At 38.3% G+C, this 25957-nt stretch overlaps 1 protein-coding gene and 1 long non-coding RNA gene across 3 annotated transcripts in view; one reads left to right on the top strand and one right to left on the bottom strand.

Moving 5' to 3' along the window:
* galnt9 (polypeptide N-acetylgalactosaminyltransferase 9) overlaps window positions 1–25957 on the bottom strand; it is a 77375-nt gene that overhangs the window by 22005 nt on the left and 29413 nt on the right. For both annotated transcript variants that reach the window (XM_007557042.2, XM_016673823.1), the window contains 2 exons: window positions 18560–18726; window positions 4414–4588 (listed from right to left, as the gene is read on the bottom strand). In XM_007557042.2, the coding sequence (XP_007557104.1) occupies window positions 4414–4588; window positions 18560–18726 (342 nt within the window). The remainder of the gene's footprint in view (window positions 1–4413; window positions 4589–18559; window positions 18727–25957) is intronic.
* LOC107836771 (uncharacterized) overlaps window positions 11562–25957 on the top strand; it is a 19024-nt gene continuing 4628 nt past the window's right edge. The window contains exons 1-2 of the long non-coding RNA XR_001662724.1: window positions 11562–11830; window positions 19254–19256. This is a non-coding gene — a long non-coding RNA (uncharacterized LOC107836771). The remainder of the gene's footprint in view (window positions 11831–19253; window positions 19257–25957) is intronic.

Below are 25957 nucleotides of genomic sequence, written 5' to 3'. Positions count from 1 at the left end.
TTAATAATAATGTGAACCAGCGATATGTTTCAGCTGCAAATGTACCCCTCCTCTACCCCCCCGAGCCCCCTGGAGGGGAAGCCTTCGCCAATGAATCACAGAGCTGCAGCTAGGAGCTGACAGCGCTGTCTCTGGCTCAGTGTGCACAGGCAGAGAGTGCAAGGTCATTGACGGGAGATTCACCACAACATCTCAGCTACCATCCATCTCACTTATCAATGCATGTGCCATGGTGAATAATCATATTATGATAAATAGGTATTCTTCCCGTTCTAACAAAGAGGAACTGCAGATAACACGAGTGAATCTATCTGAATAAAGCAGAGCGTTATTCAGTGTTTGCAGGCATACAGACCGAGATAAATTCACACACACACACACATATATATATATTTATATATTTATATCTACGTACACACACACTCTGATAGAAAAGCACCACAAATGCGCTTCTTGAAGATGCCTGTCATCTCCTCCGTTGCTATATCCTTCCACCCGGCAACGGCACTTGAACAAAGATCACAGCGATGCCGCTCTCGTTTTCTTTGACTTCAGTAAATAAAACCTCATGCAAAAGCAGATCTGAAGGCAGGAAAAGCTATTGCTGCTGGTCGTCGAATAAAAACGAAGATGACTGATTGTCGGTGAGGCTGCATGTAAATAATATTTGTGTGCGCGTTTGCGTATGTTTGCGAGGATGGCAGCTGGGAGAAAAACAAATCCCACGTTGGCAGCAGGTAAAGCTAAGGCCACAGACTGTTTTGGTGAAGGGCCGGAGTGAGAACGGAGATGGGTGGGGACCGATAATGCTGTGTGGAGGCGAGAGTGGCTATATCGGGGGGAAGGAAGGAAATGCACATCTATTTATGGAAAGAACAGATGGGAGAACTGCTGCGGGAACCGCACAGGTATCAATTAATATCTGTATCATTAGGCAATGATGCAGATTCACATGTGCGCCGCTTCCTGAGTGGTTGGCGTGCCGTGTGTGACCTCTGAGCCTGCGGGTCGCGTTCTAGCCATGAACCAAGGATCATTAAAACATCCCTCTGCAAGCTGGACTCCCTTCAAATGTTTTTATTTGAGCTAAATAAACTTCAGGAGATTCGTGAGCAGGTCTATCAAGGTGACAACGTTTTGCGGGACAATAAATTATCCCAGAAATTGTCGCAATAAACAATTTCTTAACATTGTTGTTTTTGAGGCCAGTTCACAATAATATATTGATAATGGCAGAACAATGGAAGTTGGCCTTCTTGACGACCAGTAAAGTTTAATTTTGTCCAGAACGCTCCACACTGCAACTGGAAGTCATTCTAGAATAAAACACAACAACCAAAAAAACAAATAAAAAACCCACACAAAATCAAAACCGTAAGTAAAAAGTCTCTTAACAAAATTGCCCTTCAAATAAATAATAATCAACTTTATGTGAATTATCAATCTCATTTAAATCATGTGATTAACTTGTTAGTGGTTTATTGTGACAGACTTATTTGTCAGCATCCATGGACACTATAAAGACTAAAGTATGGGAAACCCTTAAAAAATAATTAAAATCAAGTGTCTAGTCATTTGTGTGGCCAAAAAAAAAAATAAATAAATAATCAAGAGTCAAGGGATGCAGACAGAGTCTACAAATATTTGTAAAGTAATGGATTGCTCTCAGGGTGTTTGGGAATTCAAGTGGCACCACAATAGGAGTCTTGACTCAAAGGTCAAAGGTCAGCGTTCCGACAGATCTGCACTACAATTGTCTACCGGTTGCACTGGTGCACCAAATATTTTCTTTTAGGAACACCACCGTAAAATTAGCCTTGTAGTAAGTTCAGCTTTATACCTACATTCAGAAGTTGTGTACAGACCGGTGTTAGATCTCAAAGCAGAACTTTTATAACTGTTTAAAAATTGGATATTGATTTACAGTTTACTGTTGCATTATTAATGTAGAGTCATTGTACAAGTCAGAATCACACAGACACATTAGCTCTGCTCTAAGCTCAGGGGCATTCAGAGGCCTTTGACCTTTTTGTTCTTCAGTGAGTGTGAAAACACTTGTGACACTCAGAATATTTCATTTGACTGGATTGAATTTATTCATGTTTGCACTTAAAGCAAGCTGCAGCTATGGAAGTTATCAATGAATAATAAATAATAAAAGTGTCACTGGTCATGTGCACTGGGAATGTGTCAAAAACAATTTGATATACACTTAAAAATTAGAAGAATCTAAACACTACAGGCTGAGTTTAACATGTTTTTTTTTTCTGAAATAGTGGAAAGAATTACAAAGTTTAAGTTAAAAAGAAATTAGCACTGGAATATCCATGAAAGGTTAAGTTATTAACTAGGCCATACTGCAGTGTTTTACATAAAGCCAGTAGATGATTTAATCCCTTGGTCATTTTCCAGTTCCATCTGAAACTGTTGTGTCATCACTTCCTGTCCACTGTCAAATCAGATGTCTCTTTTCACCACAGGACAAGTGGACCAGTAACAACTTCCAAATGTATCTCAGGGTTATTGTACAGTTTTTACAATCTGTATAATCATGTTTAGTCTTTAATTGTTAGCAGTTTATTTATTGTTAGCAAACTGTCAAGAGAACAACAGGCTAGAAGATTTGCACACTGAGGGAAACATCAGATTCTGATGCACTGCAGGATTTGTACAAGTAATCCTGCGGATCTATGGGAAATTATTTAAGATTTTCATCACCCTGGAGCAGGGTTGAAATTATTAATTGTGACTAACTGATTATTAATTGATTAAATAATTGTCAACTGATTTAGCAATTGATTAATCATTAACTGGGGTAAACAGATTTATATATAAAAAAAAGGAAATTTGCAGAAAGAACAACATACTGGAAGCACTAATGAAGTAAAAAACAAATGTACAAGAAAATACATATATTTTGCATTTAAGACTCAAAACTCTTCAAGAGGCATAGTGTTAGCTTCACCCAATAAAAAAAAATTCTATTACTTACATTATGCTTTCTGATTTTTAATTCAAAAAATAACCAAGAAATGAATAAACAGTATTTCTTTAGATGTATCCTTTGCTACAAATAACTAAGGGTACATAAAGGAATGCTGTGCTAATGTTTTTAGGCAGCAGAATTCTTACTTTCCAAGTCAAAAAAATAATTGAATCATTTGCTTATTTGCATATTTTAACCTGTTTCTATTGCTGTGTAAAAAAGGCTTAATTGGTTACATGAAACACCCGCAGAATGTGCCCTTTTTTTATCGAACTACTCAATTAATCATGAGAACAACTGATTAATTAGTAAGATAATTGTTAGCAACCGTACACTAAAGTTGGAATTGCGTTGATTGTGAATACATTAACATTATTTTAATTATTTTATCTTTTAAATGTAAAGATTCATGTCATTTTTGTGGCACACCTGGTGAAGAAAAGACAATATAGTTGTATATTTTTGTTTCACTTTTACCCATCTACTCTGCCAGAAGCACCGGATCACCCAGAGACTTTTACTAATGTGAGACCCAAGCGTCACAAGCTGCTGTCCTCCTCAATCCCTCCACTTCTCCCTCCAGCCATCTCTTCCTCCCGTGTCGAACTGTTGCCTTCCAGGCAGCTTGCAAGGAAACTGCCGCTACACTTCATCTTCAAATACTGACAAGGTGACAAGCGCAAATTAGGTGCCAATTGCATCGATCTCAGCTTGCTGGTAAACTTATGAAACGGGCAGACATGGTGAGATCTCGGGAAGTAATTTCATTCCACCAAAATCAGTGCAGCACCCAGGGATAAAATTACTTTGAGCTGAAATGGTCAGGACTGCTTGCTGAATGTAAATGTTTTACAGCAAGGGTTCTCAATCTGTGGTGCAAGTACTGCGACTGGTACGTAGCATGCTATTCATGACGTTCTAGAAATGTCGATATAATCACAAAAAAAAAAAAAGATTATGTTCTGGATTTACAGTGAACCAGAAAAAAGTACTGCAACTCCCTGTGGTCCTTACTGGTGAAACACAAAGCTCCAGTCAGAAACAACCAATCAGAGTGAGGGGGCGTGTCTTAGCAGTTTCAATCTGTTTCGTGTATGCGCTACTCACACCCTTGCACTGCACAGCGCATGTCATCATTCAAGCTGAACTTTATCAGTTGCTGCAGTTGTGCTAATAGTGGAGAAACACATTTAAAAAAGCATCTAAAAACCCACATTTATGTTTTGGGCCATTGTGTAGATAGTGATGTATCAGTTAGAGCTTGATATAGTGTTATATCAGATCCAGACCAAACTGCAGAACATATATTTTTTTACACATGCTGTTACATGACATCCCTCTGTTAACAAGCCAAGCACAAAGGTAAAGGTGAGCGAGAACAAAGCAGCAGCTTGGACTGTCCCCTGTTGAACGTGACCTTTTCTTACCAGCCAGTGTTGAACTCGACGTGAGCGTCAAAGAAGCCAACGACGGGAGACGTGGCGGCGTTCCAGCCATGGATCCTGGCTCGGATCAAGCCCTCCCGCTTGTTATTCCTCACAATTTTAACCAGGCCCGGGTAGCGTTTGTTCACGTACTGGTCCAAGTTAAATTTCAGCTCCACTAGAAAAAAAAACAAACAAGCAAAAAAACAAAAACAAACAGCAGATGTAAATAATAATAATAATAAAAGATTGTCACATCCTTTCTGAACATAACACTGTCTAAAATTAACTTCAAAAATTGTTGGTCGTGTTACACAGAAAGTCAAAGTAACTTAAAAGTAACAAAGTAAATGATAAATGAAGATTTAGATGTGTAAAATCAATCTGTTTTTGAAAAGTGTTACTTCAGTGTAAATTAAGGGAAAATAAATCTTTGGTTTGCATGAATTACATCAAATAAAGAATAACAAACAAGAAAAAGGTTTTCTGGTCTTTTCAGTGTTGAATCATTCAAGTAAATGAACCAACAGCCACTAATGGGTTGGAATATGGTCCAACAACAATTAAGCCTCAAAACACAAATGTGTTACATAATGGTTCCACATATTTAAACGCAAGATCAAATTTTAAATGCACAAAATTGCATTCGCCACTTTCCAACAGAATGAACCAAAATAAGATTCCTTTGTACTCATTCACACCTACAGGATGCCACACTGCGCTCCAGATTTAGATCCCTCTTCATCATACATCCACCTCACACACATTCGCAGCTACAAGGTCGACAACAACTCCGGCGTATCATTCGAGGATGCTTCAATGCTTGGAAAGAGAGGATCGCACTGAAAAAGTGCTAATTAGAAGAGCAACAACACCCTACAATACAACAAAAACCAAAAAATAAACAAAAACAAATAAAAAAACACTAAACAGACGCCTTGGATGCTGTGTTGACTAAATCTGCATGTTTATATCAGCTTAAACTGGATTCATATCTGATTCAACAAATGAGGAAAGAAAATCTATAGTAGAAAAAAATGATTTTACCTATCTAACGTTACGTTATTTCAAGGCAGGATTTCTTATACTGTCCTTTGCTACGACCGCTGTAGCAGCCTGTAAGTTGTTACTCTTTCCGCTGCAATCAATAGGCCAAGGCCTGAACAGCGAACAAGTGTATCTTGGTGTAAGGAAGTGAGAATCAAATAAACCTGAATATTAAACTCATAAAAAAAAAAAAAAGATTGCATTTCTCCACACTGACAGTTATTTCAGTCAAAATACAGTCATTGAAACAGGTTGAATCAGATAACAGTTACTATGGAGATCTCTATGTTGAAAGATTATCCAAGACAATGCCTTTATGATCGTCATGATGAAGTGGATTGAGCCAAATGAGGCCCGGCATTGTTTAGTTCAGAGATGAACAGACAAAAATAACCAGAGTGAATGCAAGGAGCCGTTTATGGCGATGAATTCATTTAGTAAGGGATCAAACATAAGCCAACCTGGCCGGCCACAGAAAACCTGATAAATCCTTCACCATTAAGCGATTACAAGAACTGCTACTGGGAGGATTTTGGTTCTCTGTTCTTTACAGAATATTTTCTATTGTAGCCAAACTTGAGAGATTTTTTTAGCATGGAAAGATCCACTTAAGGTTATGCCAAGCACCTCAAACAAAGTGCTGTGGCACTGTTAGCTGAGGCTCCAAAAGTATTAGAAAAAATAAAAAATAAAAACCTTGTTCAGGTTGATGGATGTCATTGCTAATGTTTCTGATCTGGTTTGTAGTTTCTTTAGATTCAGGCATGAAGTGTGGACCTTTGAGGTCTCTTAACCTACTTCATGTTGTGTTTCTGGCTCTCCAGTCAAACAGTAATTAGGTCTTGCTGTGGCTTTTGAAATTGAACAAAGCAAAACGCTGGGAATCACTTTGTATTTTTTTTATTTTTATTTTTTTTATTGTAAGAAGCGACCGGTTACTTTTCAGGCAGACATGGCCAGTTGGTTTGACAACCGCTTTTTCCCCCTTTATAACTAAAAGCAGCTTTTAAAACCCACATTTTGTACATATTCACATTATCTCTCTCATACATTTAAAGTGTCTAATAATCTGAAAAATTCTGTTATTGATCCTTAAAGAAGTAAACGTTCTTGGGTTGAAATACATTTCTAAGCTGCTCTTCACACCCCTCAGGTCCTCTGAGGCCAGATCAGACACGGTTTGTTTTCTATGCTCCTCAACTCAAACAAACTCCATGAAAACCTGACATGCAGAAACTGCTGATTCCTTTAAATCAGGGCTACTAACTTCTCTCTGCAGCAGTTTTTGATCAAATGAATCTGACTAATGAGCTCCTGACAAAAAAAAAAACATTTACTAATCGGCGTTTTAACATCTTTGTATTTTACGCGATGCCTTTATGCTTAAGCTTTATTTCCTTTCTGTATTTCTTTTGATGTTCAGCGTTGCACTTTGAATAGCTTTATGCATAAAAAGTGCTGTTACACATGTGAGGCAAGTGCCTTACACTTACTGGGACCAGAAGGAAAAACAGGACGACTGGTTTTCATATGACTGTTTTTAAATAGGCCAACAAAAAAAAAAAAAGTTTTCCATTCATGTTTCAATCAAGTAAAATGTGGCTAATATAACTCAATAAAGCCTCAACCCACTACCAAAGGTTAGAAAACATATCTGCTGGCTTGTTTAGAAGATTATGCTTAATTATGCCACCTACATTGGATTCTGGAAAAAGAGCTGCAATGAAAATTTCAACAGGACCAAACAGCTGGAGGGGATCCCCTTTAATATTAACATATAATACATATTCACATCACGTCTTATTCAATAACAAAACAGAACAAAACACAAAGATTCTGAAATATTCTCATAGTCTTACAGCAACATGTTCCAGTGGAGAAGTCATTTTCTTTCAACTAAGGATTGTTTATTATTGGAAACAGGCAGGCAGCCTAACAGCTAATAAAACAAAGAAAAAAAAAAGGGAATTTTGAAACATAAATATGTTTTTATTTATTTATTTACCTTTTATTGTCATGATCTGTGTTTATTTTGAGTTTTTCTGTTTTCCTGTTTCCCTGTGAGTCTCTGTCCTGTCCTCCCCATTGATTGATCCCCAGGTGTGTCTCGTTTCCTTAATTACCCCGTGTGTATTTAAACCCACCTGTTGTCTGTGTTCCTCGTCGGGTCCTTGTCTAAGTTTGTCGTTGTCGTTTGTCTCACGTCTAGTGTTCGCCTCCAGTAGAACTGTTAAGTCCTGGAAAGCGTTAGCTCTCGTTTAAGTCCTGTTTACCAGTTGCTACCGGTATTTGGCTGTGTGCCTGTCTCTCTGCCGTGCTGCCTGTGTTGGACTGTTTGAGCATCTTCATCATTAAATATATTCATCATCACTATAACCTGGGTCTCAGCGTCTCTCCTCACCACCAACAACCCCACCTCATGACATTTATTCTAAATTGACATGTTAAAAATATTTATACTAGGGATGCACAATATTATCGGCATCGGCCGATATTAGCTGTAAAATTTAATGTCGGGCATCGGCCATACCGTCAAAATAACTCACCGATATAAAAGGCCTTACATATGACAATCCAGTGACAATGACGCCTACAGCACAGAACAACGTCATAAGAAACCGTTAAGCATTAATGCACGACTGATGTGCTTTTCACTTGTTGCTTGTGAGCAGGTTTGTGAAGTTTTTGTTTGTGAAGATTTACAAATGTGCACTGTTTGAGTGTCATTGTCTTAGAGAGAGCAGATGTCATGAATAAATTTGACATTAAACATAACGTGAGTTGGAAATGTTAGATCAGTTTCAGCCTCCTTTTTAGCATTTGCATTTGGTAGCAGCATAAATTGACAAAGATAATGCAGTATTTTAATTCCAGAGTAGAAAAAGCTATATAGTTTCAGTAAGAAAAAATATCGCTATCGGGTATCGGTTACTGGCCAAATAAGTTTTAGTATATCGGCATATCGGATATCGAACAAAAAATCTAATATGGTGCATCTCTGATTTATACCTATATAGACATTACAAAATATTTATTTTAATGACACTAATCCAACCATTTTATATTACTGCTGGACAACTTTCTTTATGTTTCCACAGTATTTTGACAATTTCTGTTTTGTGATCAGACCTGTGCGGCTGGAAGGCCTACTTTCCATCACCCTAATCTTTAGCTCCCTCCTTCTATCAGATTCAAGTCAGATTTCTTGCTAGGACGTCGCAAAATGCTAATTATACTTTCAGTCCAAAGATATGCGTTTGTAAAATTAGAAGATTACTTTTAACCCTAAATCTGCCAGAGGTAGCATTAATTCATCTCATGCTGTGCTTTTCAGACACTTTGCACTGATAAAGACTCTCCCTCATTTGCATGCTAAATGCAGAGCCTGGAACTGATGGCCTCTAGCCCAACTTTTCTGTATATTCAGCTGATGATTATTTGACCACTTACACACACGAACTGATGTTTATTCATTCAGCGTTCATCTCCAGATTATTGAGTACTGAAAAATAAAAGCTGGCTCGCGCCAAAAGTAATTTAGCAACCTCTGATGCTGTAGAATATTGTGCTTATTAAACTTTACGCACACACACTATGCAAAATGGAGGCAAATAAAACACATACACATCAATGTGTCAGGAGCTGATCTTCCAAAGAATCAGCTTATTTCCTTATTCAAAGTGGCGCTTTAATGCCTCATTTACAAGGCAGTTTAAATTGAACACTATATAATCGTACTTGTTCCAATGTGAAAATGTGACTTGAAGGAGAGAAAAAAAATGCAACTTAAGTTCATCTTCTCTACAATACGCAAAACCATGTGCCGGTAGGAAAATGAGTTGAATCCCAGCGTTTAGAGGCCTGAATGGATTTAGGGCAAAGTTATTTTAATTTTGACCTTTTCCTTTCAAAGCAATAATACGTCTTCAATGAAACACAGGTTGATTCTTATAATGTCCTCAAATAACGTGCATTTAAAAGAAGTAATGAAGGACCGTTTTTCATCTTGACCAAGAAGAGAAAGGCGTTTGATTCCGTTAGGTCAGGGGGTAATATTTTCCCAACGAACATAATAATCCGGCGTTCCCTCAGAAACTCATGCTGTTCAAGATAAATAAAGAAAAGCCTCTTGTTCAAGGGCTGCTGTGTAACAAGCGTCCCCTATGATGCATTTCTCTACTAATGTATTTATTCCTGCTGTAATATTACATCTTACGTCCTCGGCGCTCGCACACACTGCCGGCTGTCCTCGGCGGAAGCAACGTGTACGTGTTACAGCGAGGTTCGCAAATTGCTGTCTGTGTTTTATTGGAGGATTGATGGTTGTTTGAGCTTCTCCTCTGGGTTACTGCTGAGCGTTCCACTTTCTGAAAGAAAGATTAATAAGGACGCTTGTGGGACACCGCCTCTGAGCGGTATCCACACCTAGCTGCTGATTTTGGCTTGCAATATAAATCAGCCAGCGCGAGAAAAAAAATAAATAAAAAATGCCAGTCTAATCCCTTGCCTGTGTGATTGAGGACACACAGTGAGCGGAAGGATTGTCAGGAGTCCTTTTCCAGCTGAAGGTCTTAATATATTGTGGCGTCTGCTGTAAGGAAGGAGGTTGAACTTAAAAGCATTGACCCTGGAAGAAAACAAGTGTTGGCTTCTGGCAGTGTATTAAAGCAACGGACGAGTCGCTACAACCTTCCCTTTAATGTTGTTCCTTTGAGGATTCTTTTCATTTAGGGCGCTCTGGTGTTTCTACATTAGCAAATGTGGTTATTTCATCATTTCTTAAACAAAAATCAAGCAAGAGTGAAATATTGGGGTAAATCTAGATCCACTGAGCAACAGGAAGGCAACAACATGCTGTGATGTAAAAAAGCCACACGGTATAAATTCTGCTGTTGCTGTTTTAGTCTGAACTGTTTTTTAAGAAGAGAAGTGCTAAAAAGTGTTGTAGTGGTTTGCTACGCTATTTTTTTATGTTCCCAGTGTAAAAGCAGCCCATACAGCCGACCCGTTTCACACCATTCCTGTGACCGCTTCAGTTGTACATTGGTAAGGCCAGAACTGCACAACACAGTCCATTGATTAGGGGACGGAAAATTGTGACTGCTTCCAACAAGAACGAGACATACTAGTGCGTCACATTTGTCGTTGCAGAAGTATGACACTACCTTAGGCGTTTCATTGCCCATTGAGAGTCCAACTGCTGGTGGGAAAAACATACCAAACCAAACCATGTCAAACCTTTCTGTGCCATCCTGCTGAGTGGAACTGAGGCATAGATTTGGTGCCCTGATATACAGCTGTGTTAAAATTAACAGCAGTCCTACACCATCAACCATCAACATTAAGGTAAAATGAAATCTAGAGAAAAAAGACAAGACGCATAAACATCAACTGAACACAGACATACACAATATAACATAAAATAACACTGCCCTATAACCCCGATACACTATTTTTTTATTTTTATTTTTTTGTTCAAGTAATTTCTGTTAACTGTATTGGCCTGAAGAATCCAGAAGGACTAAACATTGTTTAGCTGATGCTAAATTGTAATATGCTAAGTGTGGAATTAGGGTATATTTTTTTGTTGGAAAATCAATAAAGTACAAGTCATAAAAAAAAAATAAATAAATAAAAAAAAAAGAAATCTATTTCTACAGGTGAAATAGTTTGCCAGTAAAGAAATAGAAATTTAACAGAGCAAACTGTCATGACACATGACATGATACATGTCGCTGTTATGGAAACATCACCATGTTCAAGAAATTAAATGTTTTAGGACATTGGTGGGACATTTTGTGTACTTATGCTAGCAAGATTGTCCTTTTGGATCAAAGGGCTGCAGACGACATGTTAGACGTCTGCTCTAAACATTGAATTCAAGCACAGAGGTTTAGACATTATGCTGTGGTGATATTTCTTATCCTATGCGTCCAGACATTTTATTGCACATCAGGGATTGTGGGTAAGGCTGCAGCAATCAAAGTTCTTGAAGGATCCACACTGCCTTAAGCCAAAGTAAAAATATCCCATAAATTGGTGTTTCAACAAGACAATGGCACGCACACACACACACACGCACACACACCTACACACACACACGCACACACGTTTGCGTGGCTATCTTTGTGGGGACTTTCCATTGACTTCCATTCATTTCTACAGCCTAAACCTTATCTTTACCCCTTTCCTAACCATAACCTATACTCAATTCACACCTTAGTCCTAACTCTGACCCCTGACCCAAATACAGGGTTTCCCCTTGTGGGGACCAGGCTTCGGTCCCCACAAGGAGCGATTGGTTCCCACAACGTAATATGTGTCAGGAAAATCGTCCCCACAAGGTATTACAAATAAACATGCACGCACACAAGTAAGAGAGCAGCATCTTGGTTCCAAACATCATCAGTGGTCATGGAGTGACCAGCCTAATCCCTGAACAGGAATCCTATGTGGTGACATCAAACATGCTGCATGTCCCGATTCTCCAGGTCAAAATACCTGCTGGCAGGTCCTAGGAGTTTTAAAACTCTATGCAACAATGGGAAGCATTTTAAAGAAACGCAGGTTTCTTAAAAACCTAAGTATAATTGAATATTAGTTCATTTATTTGTAGGAAAGCAACTTTTTAAACAAAAACAGTATTTGCAATAATTCCAGTACGATTGCCTGTACAGAAGATGTTTGAGATTTATTGTTGTTGTAAGAATGAAAATGGTTTTGCTTCCTTTTGTACGAGGAATTAAAGAACTGAGGAAGAATCAACTTCTTTGAATTTCCTAACACTGTGTTTTGGGTGCTTAACTAAAACAGACATGATGAAAAAACAAAAAAGGATACAGTAAAAACAATTACGTTAGGAATACCAGGAATGGCTAACCTTTAGCGGTTCATGATGCGAAACGTAGCTTAGCCTTCATAGCTTAACATTGTTACGAACACTGAAGGGTTTTTTGACAATTGTTAAGACGTTTGAACTTCCAGTCAAACCTTGACCTAATAATTTCACAATCACCTCTGAAACATAATTTGACATTTTACAACACATCCAGTTTATTTGTAGCAACAAAGAAAGGTGATGCAGAAAGTAACAACATACTCACTAATAAACCCCGAGTTAAACTAAATTCCACTAAGATTGTTTTAAAAACAGTTTGAGTCTCATGAAACATTCACTTAATTTCTTGAAACAGCAAAAATTCCTAGTTAACTGAATAGTTTTGGTTAAGGAGCCTAGAACAACCTAAACCCCGCCATGTGTTTTTTTTTTTTTATGTCACAAAGTGTCTCAGCACACTGGTTCACTGGTTCCAAATGTTATTTAATTAAAAAATTAATTAAACAAGAGATTTCTACTTTTACATTCTATGTTACATGAGTTATTTGCTAAAAGTCGGATTTTGGCTCCCAGAGCAAACACACATCTTTGAAGCTCTGTGTGTTCTGACTGGAGGTCCAAAGCCAGTTCAGCATGACTCCGTCAGGACCGGCCTGACCTGGAGCTACAGCGCATTTAAAGCTTTTACAGTGTAATCATTTTTGGACTTTGTCAGAAAAGAGAAATGCAGGAGAACAACCCCCTGAGCTGATAGTAAAAAAAAAAAGAAAAAAAGAAAGAAAAGAAAACATACTGAACACATTTCAAGGCACTTATGGAATAGTGATTACTTTTCAAGTTTTCAAGTGGAACATGAAAGATTAATAAATATTCAACATACTGCAGTATGAATGCAAATAAATGTATAGCAGACTCTTTAAGGAATATTATGGTATTGAAGGGAAAAATTGTTTGAGAAAATTGTTATAGAAACATTACTGAATGACTGCAGTGCACTACTGAAAATGCATCCACTTTGTGTTAAGGCCTAGAAGTCATATATTTAGTTATAATGGTTTGTCACTTACTAAAAAGAGGTTTTTACGAAAATTACTCTTCAAGATTCACAACGATCATTTCCAGTACACCTGGTGCTGTAGTAAAATGATTCCTTACAGCAGGAAAAAAATAAAAAGTTGTGAAACTTTTCAAATTCACCTATGTGGATCACTGTTAGTCTGTACAAAGCAAAGTGTGCAGCAAGGCTCTGGTTTTTACCAGAGAGCTGGACTCTGAGCTATTGATGAATTATTGCTTCCTGAAGGTGTAGACTGTTCAAGTTTTAAATTTTACCCGACTGCTAACGTTTGTCCGTGACATATGACGCTCAGTGCTATGAAGCTCACAGAAAGCTGCCTGCACTACAAACAAGCACTGCGAAAAGAGACGTGCCAAGTCGTACAAAATGGCTGTTCATGTAGATTCAACATCTGGAAGAGCGACCAACACGGACTGAACGGCTTTGATCCCTCCCTCCCGCTATCGTTTCCAAAACTGGCTAGAGTTTGACCTCTGCAAGTCAAACCACCCAGATTATTACACGACTTTTTGAAAAACATGGATCTTTTCTACATGTTTTTTTCTAAAATACCGCTTCCAGTGGTGGATCTACTTATCTTCTGTAGGTGTGCTGTCGCCAGTCTTCCTGAGTTTTGTACTTGTTCCTTCTTTGGTAAAGTGAATGTTCCTTTCCTGTACTTTAAAACCAACTTTAAAAGTGGAGGTTTATGCCGAGATGTACTGGTACCTTCGGGAGCGAGCTTAGCCACAGCCTGAGAACAGATCCTGGCTTGGAGGCATGACATAAAGGAGCAAAGGAATAGAGTGAGGTGGAAAAGCTTCAAGACATTGCGCTATTTCTTTCTTTCTTTTTTTTTTTTTTTAAACCACTGTGCACAAAATAACAGCCAAGATAAACCACTCGGGTATATAAAATTCATATAAGGGAAGGTTGAAAAATGGGTAAGAAAGAGATTCGTTTACACATTTAAAAGTTGACGTCAAGACTTTTGGATGTTGTGTTGATAGCCTGGCAACGACTGAGCTCATTATATGCACCATCAGAGGGAGCTCAAAGAATAACTTAATAAAAATTATTTATCATATATTTTAAAAAATTCCAAACAAAAGATATTTTCTAATGCCAAGAGGCAAATTCTCTCTTCAGTCAAATGTAAAGATTGCTCCTTGTACTGTGTCACACTACGAGGTAAGTACAGGGCCCCAGATGTAAATGTCTGTAAATAAAACTCTGCATTGTCTTAATCACGTTTTCTGTTGCCGTGTCGGATACGTTTTTCAGCCGAGCGTTAACAAGCCAATCCTATGTTCACAAGCTTTAGCAGGACTTAATGTACACAATGATTAGGTCATTTATCATCACTTAGATTTAATTTTATGAGCTGTACTCAGCTGCCGCTAAGTTTATCTCCTGTTTTCATTATATGAATCATTAACTCATAAATTGGTGCTGGATCAGGATCCTGTAGGCTTTATTAGGCCTTCCTGTGCTTTTAGCGTCGCGAACAACAATAACCTGGAGTCACTCCGGTTGACACGAGGCAAAAAGGTAATCAATGGGAGAAATGCTAAGTAAGATTGCTGGAGCTGTTGCTGTGAATGAGCCTCTCCATCACCAGCCAAATGTCACTGCCTGTCCCAGAAACTGAACATGTTACAGGCCCTCCTGAAAAGGTCATGCTAATGTTAATTTTGCAATGTTGGGGTGGAGCAGTCACCGACAATCTACTCAGCACGAGTCGCCGTCAGACTTTGGAGATGGTTATTCCGGCAAGAGGAGCTGACAAATGCGGTAAAGACCTGAAAGTGACCTTTTATTAAAGATACAAGAGGCAAACGGACGGTGGAAACACCTTGAGGTCGTTTAGCGACATCGCACGGAACCGAGCAAGCAAATTTGGCCTGGTATCAATTTTAATTTGGCTACTTTTCTGTGGGTAAAGACTGTTTTGCTTTGACATTACTAATGAGTTTCCGTGCCTGGAGCGTCACTGTGACAATTACGCAATCTCTTTAACATTTAATTAGTGGGAATAGAATTGATATATTCATTATTTAAAAAAAAATATATGAAAAAACAAGATAATTAGACAGCCATGTCATTTGTTGATAAAAATAGATGGCTATTTTTCACCCCACACTTTGTCGCACATGTGTTATACCATCAATAAAATATTAATATCAAACAAATATGTTGTTTTAAAAAGATTTTTTCATTTATTAATGTAAAAAAATAACCATCTGAACCAACCTGGTTATATGTGAAAAACTAATCACTCCCTAAATAACTACCATTAAGTGTTTGTGTTAACATGTGTTGGCCTTTGTCATAAGTTGCTTTAATTCTGTCAGAGGTGGATGAACAACCTATATGCCACATTACCTCACTTGGTCTTATGGTTGGACTTTAACTAGGCCACTCACAAACTTTCACTATTTTTTTGTGTTATTTCAGTGGTGGATTTGCAGGTGGGTTTTGGTTTGTTTTCTGCTCTGTTACCCAAGTGTGCAGCATTCGGGTAATGCAAACCCATCTTCAAATAGAAATGTGTTTTAAATAACCGTTGTGGTAGAACTGATGGCAAACGGTAATTTGAACAAGTCCGAATTCGTTTTATAACCTCACCTAGTCCTCCCTTACCATCCTGTGTACAGCACAAGCTGGAAATATAAAGAAGAGGTTCGTCCAGCCTAGTGACCAGAGGCTAGAAGAAATGTTACTGTGAGTTATTAAGTATTTATACCCCAGGAGAAAAGAATATCACGGTATGCTAATGCAAAAGTCTTATAAATTTTGATGAAACTCTAAAAATGCTTCATCTGCATTTCTTTTCCATGAACTGTTTGTTAGCTGTACCAGTACTTGAAGCACAAGTTGTTTTACTCAAAGAATTAAGTTTTACAAAGGGATTTTTCAGCCCCCAGGTTTTTTTCCCCTTAAATTAAAGGATGGATTTTATTTTAAGAGGGGATTCCATAGTTTTATTTTTTTTTAAGTATTTGTTATAACCATGTTATAATAACTTGATTCTCACATTTTATTGTGCAATAACACTGAGGCATTACGTTCCACTTTCTACTCACTTCACAAAGTCAAGAAGTCCTTTGCTGACATTAAATTAATTATGGCTAATTTAAGTTATCCCTGAGCAGTCATAACAATAAACAAACACAGCTGTTACTTCCTCTAACACTACTTCAAGATTTCACTTCACTCCATTTCCTTACCTGAAAACACCTGGTCCTGTTCTACTGGGGATTTAAAGACTTACGTCTTACAAATGTAAAAGTCTCTCCTGTGACAAAATGGTGCAATCGCTCATTTTCAAATAACAACATGCATTTGAAGCTAACAAGGGAACTTATGCACAAGGAAGCTTCAATCAGGCTATTGTCATTGTAGCATTAATACAATATGGCTGGCCGTGTAACCACTGCAGCAGTCTTTGAGGGTATGTAGGAGTTTGTCCAAACACATGCGTTTTGCAGAACTGAGGGGTACCTAAAGAGTACAGGGAACCGCAGGAGTACGGGTACCTTATCCCTTGATACAGGTCGATAGGTCCCAGTATGACTGGTGTCAGAGATGTTGGTCTACAACTCAGAATTCGTTTTCCGTGAGAGTTGGACTCCTTGTCACCGATTCTGCTCAATACCTGTATGGAGAAAATATCCGGGCACAGTGAAGGTGTTGAGTGGAGCCATTTTGGAGCCCTCAGGATAAGGTGTCTGCTTTTTGCAAACAATGTGGACCTGTTGGCTTCATCAGACCGTGACCTCCAGCTTTCACTGGAAAAGCCGAGTGTGCAGCGACCAGGATAAAAATAACCAATTCAAAATCCCAGACCATGGTCTTGAACTGGAAAAGGATGGAGTGCTTTCTCCGGCTCAGGAATGAGATCCTGCCCCAAGTGGAAGAGTTTTAGTATCTCAGGGTCTTGTTCTCAAATGAGGGAAAAATGTAGCAGGCGATTGATGGAGGGATCCATCACTCCCTCCTCAGGAGTCATTCAGAGCTGTACTAGCTTGAAGTGGTGAAGAGAGCTGAGCTGAAAGGCAAAGCTCCTGATTTACCACTCGATCTACATTCTCGCCCTCATCTGTGGTCACAAGCTCTGGGAGGTGACTGAAACAATGACATAGTACAAGTGGCTGAAATGTGTTTCCTCCACAATGTGTCAATCAGCTTTTGTGTTTGCTTATGATGAAATCTTGTTTTAGTTGGGTAGTCCTCGTCTTCATTTGCATTTACACTGTATGCATACTTTTGAAGTACTCTAGATATCACATTCAAATTAGGTCATTTTTAAGTGTACTTTAGAAAAGAAAAATCAAAACCCATTAAGCCTAAATTTGAGGGTTGACAGATCTAAAGAGGGGAGTGGTGTCGGTTTCTGTCTCCATCTCTTCGCTGGCTTTTAACCGTTCCCTCTTTGGAAGGAAGGCAGTGAGCTCCTCAGTGGGGAGCAGAGACCAGGCACTGGTGAATCCTCATCGGCCTTCACTCAGTATGCTATTAAAGCACCAGTTTCCTCTGCCGATCCTAAACGAGGCAGGTTTGTTTCTTCGTGCCAAGTCGAGGAGCAGCCCAGTGTGGTCGGTAACCCAGCTGACGACCCATCAACCCTCCAAACAGAAAAGCTCCTGGGATGTGGAACCAAAACGCTGTCAGCTGGTGTGGGCGTCACAGCATAGATGTAACTAAAGGATTTGCCCACATCGCTATGGAGACAGCAGTATGCAGCAGCTTAAAGAAGGATAGATAAAACCCATCTCCCCCCTGCCCCACTTTCCTTCATTCTTGTTTTTAAGCTATTTTAAAACCCTCACACTGATGTGTTCACCCTCAGGAGTTATTCACTCTTTCTTCTGTTACTCAAACACATATGAACATATGAACAAACGTAAAATCACATCCACCTGCTTTAACATACACCCCATTTTAATTAACAAAATGTAATTGAAACGATTGAATAATTGAATCTATAAGACGCTGATAACCTCTGGATAGTTTGATGTGCAATCTGAAAAGCAACTTGAGGAAATGTTTGAACATAAAAAAAAAAAAAAACATCTACCAAGGTCGTCTCGTACTGATTCACTGATTATATTTTTTTTCTTTTTTGTTACTTTTGTTGTTCTTTAAAGGAAGTTGTACCTAAATTTGGATTTAATTTCGTAAACAACGCCATAAGATGTTCTTACCGCTGTCACTGTTGTCGTCTACCAGAATGATCTCCTTCAGCAGGTGTGCCGGCGTGTGGTTGACCACGCTGTGGACGGAGCGGAGGATCACCGACAGCGCCTCGTTCACGAAGATGAACACCACGGAGATCTGAGGAAGGTCCTCCGGGTACGTCAGCTGCTTACACCTGATGGGACAAAAAACATGGACAAATCGATTATTAGCCACTGCCAAAAAGATTTTTCTAATACATTTTAGGATTGTAACATTTGCCGAAATTAACGACGAGAACATAGTTTCTGCTTTTCCTGTGCTTGATTACATCAGATCTTCTAGGAGAAAAGAAAAATGTGACAATATTAATGTTAACTAATGTTTTGTTGGCTAAAACAATGAAAACAAATAAGTTTGTATATTTTTTATTTTTTTTCCTGTCAGATTGTTATGGCACATGCACTGGCACATTTATCACCATGGTGCACATTATTTTGATTTTCTCCCCAAAACAAAATGTATGCATCCGAAACAATGTCTCTCTTAGAACAGTAAGAGAGCAAGTAAAAACAAAGGAAAGAGGTTTCATTTGAAGAATCAGTTCCATCTGATTAAATTAAGGCTACTCTGAACCATGACAGCACCTGCAGGATATGTTTCACAATTACCGGTAATTCAGGTATTTTTGTTAGCTTGTTTTTTTTTACATTTTATACCTAGACAGTCTTGTAAATAAGCAAAAGAGTGCATAGTTATAACATATTTTGCTATTTATTATAGGTTTCAGATTTTCCTTTATATGAGCCTCTAATGTGAATACAGCATCTTTTCTCATACACTGATAGAAACTGAGATTTGGAGGCATTTCAAACCACTGGAGAGCCGTCTCCTTTTTATTCGGTGGCAGGAATATGGAAAGAATATTTCTCCTGTTACCACTGTCTAATTCAGAGGTTTGCATATTTAATTCTCAAAGCTCCAAATCTGATTTAACAACTGCTGGATGATGTTTTTTCCTCCTCCCAATAAATAAAATCAACATTTACAAACTGCATTTGAACATATTTTTGAAGACAACTTTGATTGAAGAGCTGAAATATTTAGGTATAAAAACGCCTGTAGACAATTGGAGGGAAAAAAAAACATGAAAACGTGTTTTTTGGTCAAATTCACAAATTACAAAGTTACACAAAATGTCATGTATTACAGTGGATTGCCTGTTTTAATGTGACCAATTATGTGTGTTTTTGAAATAACAGAAATCATAAGCCATTAAAAAAAAAGTGTGTTAGCTGGATACAGATCGATGTGGCATTATGTCTGCATCTGTATCTGTGTTTTGAGAATTGCCATTCTTAAAACTTAATGGGTAATGGTACGCTTTAGATTTAGAAAGTGCACAGAAAACACTTACAGACTCCAAAAAATATAACCCAACAGTGAATCAGATTAACCAGATCCTTCCGTGCAATTTAAGGCCAAATGTGATTATAACGCAGGATCAAATTTCTCATCTCTCTAATGTAATTTTTTTTCCCCTCTCCATTTTGGTCTCTCATCCTCTATTTAATCTCACATAATAACTCTAAAATAGCCTATTTTTTTTTTCTAAATTTGTTATTAAAACCCAAGTTCAAATTACCACGTAACCAAGCCTAAATAAGACAAACTGCCCACTGATATCAGGTCCACCAAACAGCTGCAGTCTTTTTAAAAGATGATTGTTTTTTTTTGTTTTTTTTCTCACATACTTGCACCAGCTTTGAAGTAAAATATAACACAGCTGACCAGACCGCGGCACTTAGCAGCTGCTGAAGCAATTGGCTACCTGATGCACCTACCTGGGATGTGCTAGTGCAAACCCAATTAGGCTTTGAATGCTGAAGCTAAAAGAACGAAAAAAAGAAAAACATTTTCCACCATCTTTCTCCATGTTTTCTTGTACCCTACTGAGCAGGCTGAATCACTGTGTAGGACTAATGAGGTGACTGTTACTAACAGAGGAGAATTATTTGCAAGGCAATGAATCATTTGTGTTTCTGTGCAACAAAATTTATCAGAGTAAATTAGCTAAAATAGAAACAAATCCATGTGGTACGTTGAGCTTTAGTGATTTTTGGCTCAACTTTGAAGGCAGCAGGTGTTAAAAAAAGTTTATTTTTTTTACCAAACTTCAAACCAGGCATTTACCAATGTGATCCCAATGTGGACATTATCACACATGCATTTTATATTAATATGAACAATTAACAATATTAACCAAAGAGGGAGAGAGTTAGTTGATGCCTTATTCAACGTTTCATGAGAGATTGAGCGGCTAAAGTCTTTCCTCTTCCCCCAGAATGCTGTGCAGTTCTGGATCGGAGTTCAGTGGATATTCTATGTGTTGAATTTTCTATCAGACATTTTATCTATTGATTTTGATCACATGTTTATATTATTATTATTGGCTTGTTGTCCTGCTCTAATTCCCACTTTATATCATTTGGGTTTTATGCAACCCAAATGACATACAATGACGTTTGTTGTGCTTACATGTCAAAAGGAAGAACAAACAGTTCAAAGAACGTGAATACTTTTTGCACGCCGGCCCTGCAACCGCTTTTCCTCTCTTGCTGTGAGCCATCTGAACTCCACCAGTGCTTGGCTCCCAGATAGCAGCGATAACTGGGACACAGCAGTATCCGCGGTGTCAGGCCCCTGGGGGACGGCTCCGCAGCAGATGGATCTCAGCATGGTGCTAAAGTTATATCCTCCTTCCCTTACCCAGAAAACCTTCCTGGAGCTCTGCAGCAACTAGTTTGTGTGGGTGAATTTTAATGTGTGCATGTATGTGTGTGTGTGTGTGTGTGTGTGTGTGTGTGCGTGTGTGTGTGTGGAAGGGCTTGAGAAGATTCTCACCTTCAGTGAAAAGCGTCGGCCAAAGACGGTGGGATGACACAACAGATGGCACACACTGACTTGTGCAGTTACATAGTAAACACTTTTTGTTGAGACGTTAAAATGGGAATACACTTATGTTCCCCCTTTTTTTATTTATTTATTTTTTTATGTTTTGCCTCTCCATCATCGCTTTCTCATACATCGTAGCCGGCAGCCGCATTCTTGTAAAATGTCAAAACTTTGACTTCAACCGCAAAGAAACTGACTCCACTGATGAGAAGAATAAGAGGAAGAAGAAGAAGAAGAAGAAGAAGAAGAAGAAGAAGAAGAAGAAGACAATGCAGGGCCGTGCAGATTTAATTTTAAAGAGACATTTATTTGATCACACGAACGTTTACGGTCCTGTAAACCTAGCAGGCCGACAAAGCCACTGGCCTCCTACATTATTAATAAAAGCAACCATCGTTAAATAGTTGTTAAATTATTGTTATTGATTAGAAATTGAAACATCGTCACTTTACAGCTCTTCAGCCACAGAATGCATTACCAACAGTGCAACGCGTAAAGATTAGTCAAAGCAAGGTGTCGGGATAAAAACACATTTTTTTTTCACTGAAGAACAATTAGCGAAGGCAGGATCAGGCTAATCTGTGAGAAAAAGGAAGAAAAGTCAAACTTGGTCACCTCTTATTATTATTACAATTCAGTTTCTGGGAAGTCCATAAGTGAATGGGCTGTGTGAAAGCATGGTCAATAGATTTAAACACACATTTCCAAGGAATTCGCGAACACTGCAGCATAATTTTTTTACCAACTCATTTCTGACATCTGAAGATGAATCATAACTGATTTTATGCTGTTTAAAATTTTCTACACCACAACAGCGAGATGACTGAACCTGTGTGTGTTACAGTTTCACCATCCATACTGCCTTCTCCCATTTGGGTCCCGTTACAGCCGCTGACATTCAGTTGAGATTTTTACGTGAGACTCACACAAAGAAGCACATCTTTATGAAGAGGAGGAAAGATGATATATGGTTTTCAACATTTTTTTTTAAAGAATGAAAATCCCAGAAGTGTAGCGTGTTTTTTTTTTTTTTTGTTGTTGTTTTTTTACATTCAGCTTTTATCTGACACATCATTTTGCTGCTGGATGGTGAACCTGCTCTCGGTGTGGAACAAATTTCTTTAATCCCACTCCCGCTGAATTTCTAACCACGACCCCACGCTCCTGCTGTTTGTCTCTGTCACTCCCACAATATTTGTGACCAGTCCCGCCCACCGGCCCCCAACCTTAGCTGATGAACTGTACAATTCAATAAATGGAAATCCACTGGATGTTTTACTGCAGCTTGAACAGGAGCAGAAAATCTAAAATATATGGCAAATATCTAATCACTTTTTCATGTAAACTGAAGCCAATAAACCAAAAATAACATGTAAATACACAGTAAAATATATATAACAAATATAAGAAAATATATAAAATAATGTACCAAAAAAAAAAAAGATAAAATCCCAGAGAATCGTTTGGAAAAAATTGGCTGAAATTCATAATTGCTAAACATTAATACAAAACAATGGCTCAGAACATACAAATGAAAAATAAAATGGAGTTCAGTGAAACTGGAACTGATGTCTCACTTGTGATTGCTGGGAATATTCCTCACAGAGTGTTTGGGACTGAATTGGCAGTCAGGGAGTGAACTCTTGTTATTTTTTTCAGGCAATGGACTTTGAACAATCTCATCCTAGTGCAAAAAATTTTTATCAAAAAACTTCTTTTTTTTTAATTTCTGTGATTTCTATCAACTCATTTATTTTCTCAATTCCAATTTGCACGACTTTACATAGTCAATGGAAACGCAGCTACTATCACCTGAGTTAGAAGCAGCCGTCACATGCGCAGAGTGGCTTTGAGTCGTTGAGTATGCCTTCAGAAACGTGCGCTCTTGCTGCTGAACGTCAAACACATGGTTGGCTAAAGATGGCAAACCTGTTGGGGTGCAATGGATATGTTGCAACTCGGGTTTTCAGGTTTCTCCATGTGCCGTCTGTGCTTGGGTAAACCCTGCTTGTGCTACAATGAGCGGAAACAGAAGTCATTCTGACAGATTTATGTATTGCACCGTTAAGGGGAACACCGGCACGTGCCTAAGAAGCCAGGTTAGAGGGTGGGGAGAGAAGGGCTTGCTGGTGAACATCTATTGGACGACTTGGTCTAAAAGTAAACTTTAACCAACAGGAATCCACAGTTTTATAGAGGAGTCGAGTTCTGGACATGTTGATTTTGTTACAAACTAGCACTCTGAACATGGAGTGGCATTTTCCTGGTCAGAAAGAAGCTGGGAAGTCGAGCAGCAGGATGAAGTTGGATTTGCCTGCACATAGTTGGATCAGCTGTATTCTCCTATACTAATCCTAGAGGGGCGACTGAACTCTCATATTTGGGAAAAGATCAGAAGAAGAGGTGCAGAAATCAAGAAAAGATTTGCTTAGGCTGAAAACCCAGCTGTTTAGAGCTGCATCTGATGTGTGTTGATGATGCCATTTGACAAAATGTAATGTTCATTGCTTGTTTTACAATTAGTGACTATATATTGTGAAGCAGTTTGAACTGCCTTGTTGCTGAAATGTGCTGTGCAAAATAAATAAACTCAACTTCTTGGAATATAATGAAAGGCCAACATAATAAAACAGGAACATCTGGTTGTAAAATGAGGGGATGAACTGGGGTCTTGAGAACTGACAGCCCTTTTGTGAGACGGCTAATGTTGAAGTCCAATGCAGACATGAAAACAGACCGGATCCAGCCTCCATTATAAAAGCCTCAGGCACATCCATCAGATGTGTGACAAAGGTTTTCACACAGGTTGTTGAGAGGGTCACAGATATGAAGGTTTAGTGATCCCGTAGCTCCAGAGATCTGCGCACGGTGGCTTGTTAACATTTCTGAATTGTTTGAACCTTCTGTACTTTTAAGCCTTCCTGAACAAGCCGGGCATTTTGCTCTTCGAACAGTTAATACAAAAGACGCAGTCTTAGTAGTACTTTCTAATAAAATCAAACATGGAGAACCAACATTTTTGTTTTAGAGACATCCCTACTTATTATTATTCTTATTTAACATTCAATTAAATTGTATATTTTTACCTTTTTGTCTTTCTTTTGGTTTTGTTGTTTTGTTTGTATTTCCTTTGAATTCATGCAAAGCACTTTGAACCACAATGTTGCTGAAAATGTGTTATATAAATAAAATTACCTTACCTAGCAGTAGTTACTGTAGATGTAAATCCTCAATACTAAGTATAATTCTGAGTCCAGTTGCATCTTAAATTTTGCATTTCACTAACTTAGTATGCAGAATTACATTAAGTCGTGTTACTTATATGTATTATGAAAACATGAGGAAACAGATGTAACTACTGTATGTCTTGATGGATATGATTATTATATTTTATAGACTACTAGTAGTTTTCTTTAGAACTTGCATACCTAATGATCCCTGAAATTTTTACGTCTAGAATCCGTCATTTTCTTACTAAAGCCTTTAACATTTGCTTTCAGTCAGTCACATTTTCTGGAAAACCAAAGGCTAAATCTGCCCTCTGCCCATCAGTGAATCTTTCCAGCAACGCCACTAAGATGACTTGCTGCAGTGCATCTTGGAGCACTAACTTCAGTACAACCGACAGCGAGAATCTGAAACGTGTGATTAGAATCGCTGAGAGTCACTGGGGTCTCAATCCCTTCCTTGGAGGACGTTTTTATGAAGAGATGCCAGAAGAAAGGCCCTCTCTATTGTCAGAGGCGCCCCTTACCCCCCCCGCCCATGTGGCGTTTAATTTCCTGCCTTCTGGGGAAAAGATATCACTCTGCTGAATCAATAGCAAAGCAGAATGTGCAGCATCATCAGTAACATGCACTCAGTCCATTTGCAAAAAAAAACAAAAAAAAAAACTTTTTTTTTAACTGTAAGCGTATATTACCATTACAGACCAATTTAATTTAGTTTCTTTATTTTATGGCTATGTAAGATCATTCTTTTTGATCTCTTATTTTGAAAATCTATGAGTTCTTTAGTCTTTCTGTTAGGGCTGGACGATAAATCAATAACGATTCATACTGCGACAGACTCATGACCAATATCAATGGATAATATGTCTGAGAATATTAACTCATTTTACTGAACTCTGATGCAGAACCGCACTGCATTCTGGGGGATATAGGTAGAGGAAAGACTTTATCCATTCAACCTTTCACGGCCAGCTAAACAAAGATGGTAAGGTAAGGTAAGGTAAGGTAATTTTATTTATATAGCACATTTTCAGCAACAAGGCAATTCAAAGTGCAAAGGCAATTCATGATGGCATCAACAAACTCACTCACTCTTTGGTTACCTAGCAACAACCTCTTGAGTAACTTGAGCAGCAGCAGTTTCAGGTTTCACTGTGCCTCATAACGTCTTTAAAATGAAAAAGAAACTGCATGGAGTGAAAACTGTGGATAAATTAATACATTTAATACTGATAATCAATA

Source organism: Poecilia formosa, unplaced genomic scaffold (genome assembly GCF_000485575.1).
Source record: "Poecilia formosa unplaced genomic scaffold, Poecilia_formosa-5.1.2 Scaffold82, whole genome shotgun sequence".
NCBI lineage: Eukaryota > Metazoa > Chordata > Actinopteri > Cyprinodontiformes > Poeciliidae > Poecilia > Poecilia formosa.
The sequence above is the reverse complement of the archived record's forward strand: the minus strand, read 5'-3'. Positions and strand labels throughout refer to the sequence as shown.